The 12632-nt window shown below is 38.6% G+C and overlaps 1 protein-coding gene and 1 pseudogene across 2 annotated transcripts; both read right to left on the reverse strand.

Moving 5' to 3' along the window:
• Positions 1-1438: 1438 nt before the first annotated feature.
• On the reverse strand, positions 1439-2026 carry LOC107666666 (GTPase IMAP family member 4-like; annotated as a pseudogene).
• Positions 2027-5156: 3130 nt separating this feature from the next.
• Positions 5157-10716, reverse strand: LOC107666719 (protein N-terminal asparagine amidohydrolase-like). 2 transcript variants are annotated; one of them, XM_016458151.1, is made up of 10 exons: positions 10498-10716; positions 9773-9875; positions 9638-9703; positions 9449-9557; positions 9287-9360; positions 9146-9199; positions 8077-8130; positions 7115-7212; positions 6862-6975; positions 5157-5770 (listed from the first exon to the last, which is right to left on the reverse strand). In XM_016458151.1, exons 1-10 carry the CDS (start codon positions 10576-10578, stop codon positions 5627-5629), a joined length of 897 nt encoding a protein of 298 aa, XP_016313637.1. In that variant the 5' UTR covers positions 10579-10716; the 3' UTR covers positions 5157-5626. The 2 variants fall into 2 exon arrangements, with proteins under 2 accessions (XP_016313637.1, XP_016313636.1); XM_016458150.1 differs by having other exon boundaries at positions 5180-5795.
• Positions 10717-12632: the final 1916 nt, after the last annotated feature.

Here is a 12632-nt window from a genome sequence, read left to right on the forward strand (position 1 = left end):
AGAAAGGCAACAGTAACTCAAATAACCACTCGTTACAACCAAGGTATGCAGAATACCATCTGTGAACGCACAACATGTCGAACCCTGAAGCAGATGGGCTACAGCAGCAGAAGACCGCACCGGGTGCCGCTCCTGTCAGCTACGAACAGGAAACGGAGGCTACAATTCGCACAGGCTCACCAAAATTGGACAATAGAAGATTGGAAAAACGTTGCCTGGTCTGATGAGTCTCGATTTCTGCTGCGACATTCAGATGGTAGGGTCAGAATTTGGCGTAAAGAACATGAAAGCATGGATCCATCCTGCCTTGTCGCAACGGTTCAGGCTGGTGGTGGTGGTGTAATGGTGTGGGGGATATTTTCTTGGCACACTTTGGGCCCCTTAGTACCAATTGAGCATCGTTTAAACGCCACAGCCTACCTGAGTATTGTTGCTGACCATGTCCATCCCTTTATGACTACAGTGTACCCATCTTCTGATGGCTACTTCCAGCAGGATAATGCACCATGTCACAAAGCTCAAATCATCTCAGACTGGTTTCTTGAACGTGACAATGAGTTCACTTTACTCAAATGGCCTCCACAGTCACCAGATCTCAATCCAATAGAGCACCTTTGGGATGTGGTGGAACGGGAGATTCGCATCATGGATGTGCAGCCGACAAATCTGCAGCAACTGCGTGATGCTATCATGTCAATATGGACCAAAATCTCTGAGGAATGTTTCCAACACCTTGTTGAATCTATGCCACGAAGAATTAAGGCAGTTCTGAAGGCAAAAGGGGGTCCAACCCGGTACTCGCAAGGTGTACCTAATAAAGTGGCCAGTGAGTGTATATATATATGTAAGAGTCACATGGAGTCACATTCAGGAGAAACAGAGAAATGTGGAGAAATCCACCATGAGCCAGTAAAGCATTTTTCTATGTATTTTTATTTCTTATGTATTCATTCTCCAGATTAAGACATTCATAAGATATAATTAAACATATGCACCACTGCAAGTGTTTGTGATCTGGTTGAGAATGTAATCAGATTCAAAAGTTCTACATTGCTAATTATTAAATGTATATTTGACATGCTAATATTCAGTGTTTATAATACAGATTTCAGTTGAACTATTAACGCACTGTTAGTTTGTATGTAAACCTATGTATCTATGTAGTTACTAATTGATCCTGTTTCCTGTTACTTTATAGACCAAGAAGGCAAGGAAAACTGCTAGAATGCTTCCCAAAAGTAATCCAGCACAAGCTCCCGAAACTCCATATTCAGCTCCAGCGACTGCGCCGAGAAGCGCTCCGAATACAGCCAGCGCTATCACTGTGATGGGTTTGAAGTAATGCATCAAAAGTGCTTGTGGGTCATTCACAAAGTCAGGCTTCACTTTTGTCACTGTTAAAGAAAACAACGTTAGATTTGTGCATAAGTGACATGCACTAGGTATTGATCTTACTGCGTCTCTCAAGAATGTAGGTTCGGTCTTTGCACTTCTCCAGGATTTTCTTTGCTTTCTGAAAGTAAGCTCTGATGGCAAACTCTCCCATTCCATCATCACAAGCAAACAGGACGATGGTGTGTTTCCAGACGTGCTCCGACAGTAACTCCATGTGCATCTCTGCTGCTTTAATATCACCTGTAGAAGACTCTTCATCTCTCTTCACAGGAATGACCAGAAGCAGAGCGTGAGGTCCTGGAGGACTCCGAGACACGCTTCTTCTGATTGATTTCTTGATGCTTTCTGGTGTTTGCTGCATTGAGGTCCATCCTGGTGCTTCCACAACACTGATCCTTCTTCCAGCCTGTTCACCTTCATATACACACTGACCCACGTTTTCTTCCACAAGATCCCTGCAGCCCAGGATGGATTTGATCACTTTGCTCTTGTCAACCTCATAATTTCCCAAGAGCACAATTCATATCTCTGACCGATGAAGTGAGCCTCGGTTGAATACAATTAATGTTTATTTCATCAAAATATTTCTAAAAGGTCACCTACCTATTTTTGATGAGACTCCAGCAGCCATAGTTGTCTTACATCCAAGGCTGTCCCTAGCCTCCGCTGTGGGGTCCCTCTATAGGGCGGAGCCTTATTTGCACAGCCCTAACGGCGGCCCTTGAGCAGCAGATGAAGCTGATCAGAAATGCTCCTTAGGTTCCGAGTGGAGAAGTACATAAAACAGGCAGTTGATTTTTCTGTACTGCAGGGTTTTGCTTTAATAAGCACAAAAATTTGATCCTACTGTTCTGAAATACCTGTTTTGCTGATATTTTGTTTCAAAACAAATTTTAGCACATCTTTCTTTCATGTTGCTGAACAGGTCATTGTGCATTCATCTCTGCGCACATAACCCAAAACTCCGTAATGTCTAGAACTATAACTGAAGTTCTAAACAAGGACAAGCTAAATTTGTTTACCATTATTTATTAAGAATAATATTCATGGTATGATATACTAAGTGCACAAAAATCTCATGATGAAAATATTGCATGGCACTCCCTGGTAGGTAATATAATGGTTAAAATATACTTAAAATATTACCTTTGGTAAAGCATCAGACTGCTTCAATTAATGTAGCTATCTCCTTAGATTTTCACAAGAATTTTAGAAACGCCACACGTTTATTATAATGAATGAAGCTCTGCCTAACCAACGAAGTGTTAAAACTATTAGTCAATTATGTTTTACTATTATGCATTTATAGTAGACTCTTCTTATTATTATTATTTATCAATTTCAATATTTACTCTCCGTATCCATCCATATGCAAAGCATGCTGGGAACTAACAATCACTGCCAAAAAAAAAACAGTATAACTGACCTAATTCTCTTAAAATAAATAGGTAGGTTCATTTCTTTCATTATTATTTTTTTCCCCAGTTTAATCAGTTCCTCAATTCAAGCCTCAAAATTGCATAAGTTTCCTTAAAAAAATGAGGAAAACATATCTCTTGGTTTTATTAGTGAAATGTTCTGAATATTTTCTATTCAACACTGAACCACAATCTCTTTGATAAAATATACACACTATTTTTAATTATCACCTTCATTTTTAAAATGAAAATTACAAGACACATAATTCCATATTGGATCACTGTTACACAACAATAAAGGATGCATATCACTCTGTCCCACGAGCAGCTTTGAAACTGCTGCCACCGATCTGGACGAGCTCACAGGATCCGTAACATCTTATATCAGTTTCTGTGAAGACATGTGCATTCCTACCAGGACTCATTTACAGTGTTGGGGAAAGTTACTTTTAAAAGTAATGCATTACAATATTGCGTTATTCCATAAAAAAGTAACTAATTACGTTACTTAGTTACTTTTTATGGAAAGTAATGCATTACGTTACTTTTGCGTTACTTTTTAAATCTGGACAGGGCTTGCTTGTTTGTTTTTAAAATAAAAAAGTTCTATTTTTGGCAAATATAAAAGCCTTTTCACACCAAAAGTGAAATGAATAAGCCTCAGGCTGAAGGGAACGTAAATTTAAATTAATGCATATTCATATTTATTTTAGAACTAGAGTAACATCATCTGATTTCTCTCGACATGGGGACAGCAGAGCTGTCAATCAATAAATTGAAAAAAAAAAAAGTAACTTGCGTTACTTATTTGAAAAAGTAACTCAGATATTCTCTTGTAAATTAAAAAGCAATGCGTTACTTTACTAGTTACTTGAAAAAAGTAATCTGATTGCGTTACTTGTAATGCGTTACCCCCAACACTGCTCATTTAACCTACAACAATGACAAACCATGGTTCACTGCAAAACTCAGACAGCTCCGTTAAGCCAAAGAAAATGCTCGCAGGAATGGGGACAGAGTCTTGTAAAAACAGGCCAAATACACACTGGAAAAGGAGATCAGAGTGGCAAAGAGGAATTATTCTGGAAAGCTAAGGAACCGATTCTCTTCCAGTGACCCTTCATCAGTGTGGAAAGGTTTGAAAGACATCACCAACTACAAGACACCATCCCTTAGCACTGTGGAGAATCAACAACTAGCACACGATCTGAATGAGTATTATTGCAGGTTTGAAAAAACACCATTCACACCTCCTGCAACCCCCCTCTCCCCCACACCTGCACTTCAGATCAGGTCAGCTCTTCAGAAAGAGCAAGAGAAGAAAGGCACCAGGCCCAGATGGTGTGACACCAGCCTGTCTGAAAACCTGTGCTGACCAGCTGGCGCCCATCTTTTCACAGATCTTCAACAGATCACTGGAGCTGTGCGAAGTCCCTTCCTGCTTCAAATGCTCCACCATCATCCCTGTCCCATAGAAACCAAAAATTAGTCCTCTGCACTTCAATAACTGTCTGGTTCAGCTCAGCTACCAAATCTGAACTCAGAAGACTACGTCGGATAGTCCGGACTGCTGAGCGAATCGCTGGTACAACCCTCCCTACTCTCCAAGAACTGTTCTCATCCAGAGTGAGCAAAAGGGCTACAGATGATCTCATAAGTAAGTGTCTCTGTCAGATCACGTTCAAAGGAGAGTAAACATCGAGGACCGTAGAAATGCGCGTGGCTGCAAATATGCAGTTTGTTGTGAAGTATCCAGTACAACGTTTATGTTATGTTTATGTTTCTTTCCTCAAAGGACGGATCTATTTAGCGAATCGAACACAAATGATGACACGCTTGGTTCAGAAGTTTCCAATCTATATCCATCACCAGCAGGTGGTCTGGTTTCACCTGCTTTCAAATGGGATATCCAATATATTCTTTTTAAAGAATGGACTGACATTTGTTTAATCATTTTGGTTTCAATGCCACGAACGCGCGCATTTTACTATTATGTCTTAAAGTCGTAAACAACATTGTGGGCGGGACTAACCTGTTAGACTGCAGCTCTTTCTCCCAAAATATTTAATAGAAACAACAAATGAAGATATTGCCTATATGTGTTCTCAAACCATTGCGATTTTGCATTTTCAATCTGTATGCTTTAATAGGCCCAATAAACTTTTTATTTATATTCAGCACCTTAGAATACATTATTACAGTTACGCAAAACAATTGATTTTTTTCCTTCATATTTTCAATGTTTTATAGATATGCTGTACTTTAGTATTTCATATTACACAAACTAAAATTTGTCAGTAAACAGCAGATCCTCGTTAAGACAACACTGTCTAAAGAGGAATATATTTCAAGTTTCCATTCATTGTTATTATCATATAAAGGTTTAAATAAACAAAACACCATGTTTCCACTGGCAACAGAATTTGAATTCTCTTATTCCTCGTCAAAGGATCACAACTTTATTTACAGTTTCCAAAATTAATGTTTAGTGAGCAAATAAGATGCAGCTAAGATGTTAGGAAAAAAACATCATCATATCCAGTTAGTGTAAAATAAAGAACACATCTTATGATCCATGTACACACTTGCATTGACATACATAACAAATATGAAATAAAAATGAAAAGAAATAGTTCATAGACTCTTGTTTCTATGTAAGGGCCGGCAGGTGCGGTTCACTCTGAGCAGAAGTCACTCTTTAAACACTCAATCTGAGCTTCACTCAGTGTGTTTCAGTGTAAAGGAGCTTCTACTTTAAACAGCAGACGTCAAAGGCCTTTAGTTGGGTTACAGTGGGTCACAGAGGTCAGAGGTCAGTGTTTAGGCTCTCTTCCAGCGGCCGTCCTCAGCGCGGCGGTACAGTTGCGGCTGACCGCCTGGAAACAGCCCGTCTGCAGTCGGGTGATCCAGCAGAAACTGGATGGTGGATTTGATGTGATGGACGAAGTGAGGAGGTTCTGCATGTGGAGACGTGGACAAATACTGACGGACAAACCAGACGAGAAATCAATGCGAAGAGTCACTTCATCCTGCAGATCTGACTTAATGATGAAATACACACCTTACTGTATCATATCTGATAGGCCTCTAAATGATCAAAGTTAGCATGTTGTTCACAATCTACTCCATGCCTTCTGTCATCTGATTGATAGTTCATGCATTTCGTTTTTTTAGCAATGAAAAGGCCTTTTTATTGTACAAACATCCACCTTCAGCTTGTGATTCACGTCTCATCAGGCTTTTGAGGAGCGTTTATTTCTTCATCTCTCAATCAGCATTGGATTGCATTGCATTATATGTTTAGATCGTTTAAATCTCAAGACATTATTGGAGATGCATAGTGACGACTGATGTTTCTATCGTTTTATGTAAGCATCTGCTATGCATACTGTTATAAAGATCTCATTGATTTACATTACAAGCATCAGAATTTTATCTTTTTGGTCATAAACTTCAGCATCTGCACCAAATTGCCAATTTTTGCTCAGTTTGATTCTCTGTTGTTTTTTCTTGTATATTCTCTCTATATCAGACTATATGAGCTATAAAAGCCTGATGGATAATATACGAAACTCAACGAAAAAGCACAAAAGCAGTCTTAAGTCGCTGGGGTATATTTGTAGCAATAGCCAACAATACATTGTATGGGTCAAAATTATCCATTTTTATTTTATGCCAAAAATCATTAGCATATTAAGTAAAGATCATGTTCCATGAAGATATTTTGTAAATTTCCTACTGTAAATATATCAAAACTTAATTTTTGATTAGTAACATGCATTGCTAAGAACTTCATTTGATGAAGATGATTTTCTCAATATTTTGATTTTTTTGCACCCTCAGATTCCAGATTTTCAAATAGTTGTATCTCGGCCAAATATTGTCCTATCCTAACAAACCATACATCAATGGAAAGCTTATTTATTTAGCTTTCAGATGATGCATAAATCTCAATTTCGAAAAATTGACCCTTATGACTGGTTTTGTGGTCTAGGGTCACATATTTGGTCTAAAGGTTCAATAAACTAGCAGTGAGGGGATTTCTGACCTGTAGGATGGTTTCATCATCTTGGGACAGCCAGAAGGCCATGTCGTTGTTTGGTGTCCATCTGCACGGGTCGATTTTCACAAGCTCTCTGCTAGAGTCATACACTTCAACCATCTGTCAATAACACACACCAATATTTCAGATTATACAGCAGTTAGTTCGGTCCACCAATTCTGATTGGTCAGTCGCAGCATTCAGCAGTCAGATATTTTTAATGAGTGCTATATATTGCATGACGGCTTCATCTATGTACCTGTGCACCAGAGAAGGTGCGAGCGGATCGGAGCTCCTCCGCTGGTCCTCGACATGTGAACGAAGCTGGAAACACCTGACCCGTTTTAACGTTCACTCCTGAACTCGGACACAAACGCTCTGTCAGTGTCTCGTATAGGGCTGCATGATCAATCCAAATAAAACTGAAACTGCGATACGGTTTCACGTGATTATGAAATCACAAGGGCTGCAATTTAGTTAAATAAACATAAGCTGTGTGTGTTTCAGAGTGAAGCGCGGCATTGCATGCATTTAAACGTGAGCAGCTTGCGATCCAGTGTTCTCAGAGTCTCGGAGCAGCTCAGTTCACAAATAAAAAATCTCTGCATCTGCTCTGGAGTCGCTTATTATGTGCATTTGGGAATGAAACACATGCCAAACATCTTCACAAACTTGCAACAGGAAGTGCATGCAAATCAACAAAAGAGAGGCTTTAAAGGTTTAACATTTGAAATTTAAGAAATTAAGACAGCCATAAATATTTGTATTGTAGTTTTACAGTACTGTCAAATAAATTATTATTGTTCTTATTGTTATTTTACATTGAAATATTGCAATAGTACTATTTCTGATCGTTTAATATTTTTTAATTATTAATTATTACTTTATTTAATTTAATGGTTCTTATTTGATAGTCATATTGATACGTAATCACACAATTTTTGGCCAAATTGTGCAGCCCTACAAAAAAAAGCACAGCAAGCCTGAAGAAATTGCAATTTTTATCTAAAAACAGCAAATAAAGTCATGCTGTATTTCTGGTGCTGTGTGAAGCTGGTGAATACATCAAAAATGTGTCTTTTTTATTTTTAATTTAGCATTGTCCAGAGCTCTGTTTTTTTTTTAAACACTGAAAATTCATAACTCAGATAACAAACGCATCACATTTGTGCTGAAGTGTCTAACACACTTCTGAGAGAAGACGGAGATGTTGTACAGTACCTATCCCATACACCACGGGCCGATGAATCCCGTCTCTGATGACGTCATTCATGTCTAAAGAGACAGAAATAGTTATGCAATTATCAAAAATATCATGCACTATATTCCATGTTCTCTGAAGTAATACAACAGCTTTCTGTTGAAGAACAGACCGAAATAATCGAATAAAATGCAAACCTTGCCAAATGAGATTTTTAGCACCGCAACAAATGGGGCGATTTTCAATGAATGATGACTTAAATTTGGGTCTTTATTTTCTCACACGAAACACCATATGATCTGAGACTTGGAAAATAGTGAGTAAGTTGTAGAGACTACTTTTCTGTTGCTTTCATGGGCTTTTTTGACATATGTGATAACTATGAGCTGCTGTATGGATATTATCAAAATGACTGCTTTTGTGTTCCACAGAAAAAATAAAGTCATACAGGTTTGGAACAACATGAGGGTCAGTAAATGATGACAGAATCTTCATTATCTGTGACCCTGGAGCACAAAAGCAGTCTTAAAGGTCCCCTGAAATGCTTAGAAACATGCAGCGTTACTCTGTGTTGACGTCATTTTAACTGAAACAGGAAGACAGGGCGGGACATATCAAGCAGCCCCGCCCCTTTTTAAAATAGCCAATAGCGTTCGTTTATATCACAGCTTGGGCTAGAGCCGTTGAGCTCCGTAAAGCCGCATTTGACAGCCACAATCTCATCCATATTGCTATAAAATATAGCATTCTGTGTAGAATTCAAATAGCTCCGATATATTTTGTGGTCTGCGCCGACTCGCGCATGTGATCCGCTCCGTGCTATCGTGTCTCTGGACCGGAGCAGAGTGTGTGTGCGGTGCGGTGGTTAGCGTGACACAGCGCCAAATCTCGACCAAATATTGTCCAATCCTAACAAACCATACATCAATGGAAAGCTTATTTATTCAGCTTTCAGATGATGTATAAATCTCAATTTCGAAAAATCGACCCTTATGACTGGTTTTGTGGTCCAGGGTCACATTTATTTTTAAGGTAAATAAACTAATAGAAGTAAAAGAATGTCCCATGTCAGTGAAGAGCACGACTGACCTGTGATGCAGCACGTCTCCAGCTGAATCTCTTCCTTCTGCTTTTGAAAGGCAGCTGTAATGCAAAAGATTTAGAAACACTTCTGGTTTCTGATCACACAGTGAATGTTTCATCTTCATCGTGCATTTGTACTCAACCTACCCAGAATACTAAGGCTGAGTGAGTGCGAGGTGCTCCTGTCGTCATCAAAACCACCGACCAGATGCAGCTCCAGTCTGAAGACACAAACACAGCCATAAATCACACATAAAGTCCTTTCAGTCTGACATTCCTGTTCAGCGATGTGGGACGGATCTACAGCACCTGCCCTCTTTTGCTGGATTGCTTCTAGAAGTGACAGCATTGACTATCAGAGGAACTTCAGTCCATGTGCTGGAGCCATCACAGTGAGCCAGACACGTCGCTCCGCTGCCTGCAGAAGAGGCACACAGGATCAGACACAAACACACAGTAAACCAACACAGACACTGACTCTATGAAGGCTCATGTTACCTGTGTGTCGAAGCACGACTAAGTGGCATGTCGTGGCGTCATCGGATCCCAGGATAGAGACTGAATCTGAGGAGAGAGAAACATTAGAGTGTGTTCAACACATCACCGTTCATCAGATGGAGAGCTAACACTCACTGTCCGCTGGTGTGGTCGCCGCAAACTCCCGCTGCTGGACATACAGGAGCTGTTTAGTGTCCACAACTTCTGGACTTCTGGACACAAACTGCTGCGCACTTTCCTAAGAGACACACATCAACCAATCAACCACCTCTGATTACTATATGCACTGCACACTATGTGTGCATAACTGGCAAATAACACGGAAACTGATGGGGTTTTTAACTCTTTATAACATAGGAATGAAAGTGCTTTTTTTATATTCTTTTAAATATATTTTTATATTAAACAAAATTTTATATAATTTTAAATTTTGCGGTTTACTTCAATAATCCTGCAGTGCAAATTATACAATTACATTTATTATAAGAAGTACTTCTTAAGATCTAATTAATATGAGCTTGTAAAAATGCATGCATAGATATGAGAAATGTACAGCATGCCACACCGTGTAAATAATAATAAAAACTGATTATATGGCGTTTATCTAGTATTTAAATACAAAGAGAAAGATCGACATATATTACAGTCTGTGCATGCATACGGCCTATAATACTACTATTACAAAACTAATAAAATATTAATAAAATAAATGCATTTCTAAGATGTTGTTTATCTTATACATCACAAGTGTTTAAATTGTAAAGAAAGCAGGGTCTATTATAGTCATGCATGCTGCAGTATAATATTAAAGTGGCTCTGATATTATTATTTTTGTGTATTATTTTGTAACTTAACGTCACCTTCAGATGCGGGTGTTTGCTGAAGAGCTCCGCGGTTGAGTTGACGCGCTCTATTCGCTTATTCTGAGTCAACAGCGGCATCCTGACGGAGATTAAACCCGATCATCTGATCATTTCATTAAACTCTGATAATTAATAATAACGCTGACATGTGTGTTTCTCCCTCATCACACCGCCGCGTTCACTTCCGCTTTGCGCGCACGTCACCGCTCACGTGACTCTGAACTGTAGAAATTATTCGCTAGAAAGGACATTAACCGGAAGTCAGTTTAACATTAGAAAGAAATCGAGAGAAAGGACCGATGCAGTTACTGTAGATGCGATACACATATAGACCGACAGACGGCGCTCCGCTAAATGCAATTTTATCTGCTGTCACCTAGCTTGCTGTAAACAGTGACACGTTCATAAATGTGTGAATAGTTTTGGTATTTAGACACTGTTTCTGGACAATAAATAAACACTTTTTATAGGTACTGCAGAACTAAATGTATAATTGATAGTCGAAAAAAATTAATTGCTTCAAAGAAGAATTTTAATAATTAAAAATTATAATCCATGTAATCCATGTCCTGGAGCGAACACAATGAACGATGTTCTTAATATTTAAATAAGAATTTCACATAATTATATATATATACAGCTTGCTTACAAGTCTTTTTTTAAATCCTAATGTATCCTATATTTTAAGTTTCTATTTTCTTTTTGCAATCCATTATTAAACCAGCATGCCAAATGTTAATAGTAAGGTTTAGGCTATAACAAGTTTAAATGAACTGAACTGCAAAGTCACTGTGACCATGTGTGTGTCGATCACTCAGTTTATGAGGTTTCTCAGGAACATGTTGACAATGGATCATGATGACAGGAAAACTACTCACTGATTAATCACCTTCATTTCACAACTACAGTGTTTACAGTAGCATATAAAAGTCTGACACCACCAATCTAGAAGCTTCTGTTTTGCAATTTTTTTATTTACTGATTCATTTTTTATTCACCAACAGAAAATCTAACCATCTGTACAAAGAATCACATGAGTCAAAATGTGAGTGTGAGTGTGTGTGTGTGTGTGTGTGTGTGTGTGAGAGTGTGTGTGAGTGTGTGAGTGTGTGTGTGTGTGAGTGAGTGAGAGAGTGTGTGTGTGTGTGAGTGAGTGAGTGAGTGAGTGAGTGTGTGTGTGTGTGTGTGTTTAATAGATTCACCAAATTCTTACTTTTGCCCTACGACTAAGTCAATTTGTTCTCATTCTGAAGAGCTTACAATTCAAACAAATCCAGATCAGGATCATCAACCTTTTCTGTCCAAATGACCAAGAGAATGATGATATAAAATCTCAGAATCACATTGATTAATAACTCGCATGAATAACATTATCAGACATGTTTTACATCATTCTAAACTGGTTTCTCTATTAAACAGCTTCACTGTGTCCTGGATTCATCAGATCACGGTGGTTCAATAGAGAGGTTTATTCTTGTTGAATGATGGTTCTTCAAGACAAACGAGTCAAGCAAAGATGATATGAGGTTGCTTCTCTAATACAGTATAGAAACCAATATATTTTAAACTAATGATATAGAATATTTATGTATCTTTAAAGAAAACTGTTAAATGAGTCCACAGCCGGCTGGATTTAATGAAGTAGAGCAGCATTATATCAAATCAAACACTGATCAAACACCTGTAACTCTGTCCATCAGAAACACACACACACACACACACACATCACACACACACACTCTCACTCACACACTCACTCACTCACACACAGGCGTGTTTGATCCATCGGCCTGTGATTATTCTCTCTCTGAATGAAACGCATGAAAATGAAGTGTTTTATCATTTTCTCAGGTCTCCGGCGCGCTTTGTCTCAGATGAATGCACTGCACTTCACAGAAACAGGTGTGCTGTCCAGGAATTGAGGGTTTTATAAGCCACTGCGTGTTTGTGAATATTCATCCAGAATCATCAAAAGGACGAGCTGTCTGAACTGAATTCAGCTATAGTTTGATATGTGCACTGAATCAAAGAGTTTCCAGCCAATCAGCTGCTGCCATTCTATCCAGATGCATTATTGTCAGTGTTTCTGAACTACATTTATCTCATTCATAATCCAATCATCTAAATACATC

This window comes from Sinocyclocheilus anshuiensis, unplaced genomic scaffold, assembly GCF_001515605.1.
Source record: "Sinocyclocheilus anshuiensis isolate Anshui unplaced genomic scaffold, SAMN03320099.WGS_v1.1 scaffold91, whole genome shotgun sequence".
NCBI classification, from domain to species: Eukaryota; Metazoa; Chordata; class Actinopteri; order Cypriniformes; family Cyprinidae; genus Sinocyclocheilus; species Sinocyclocheilus anshuiensis.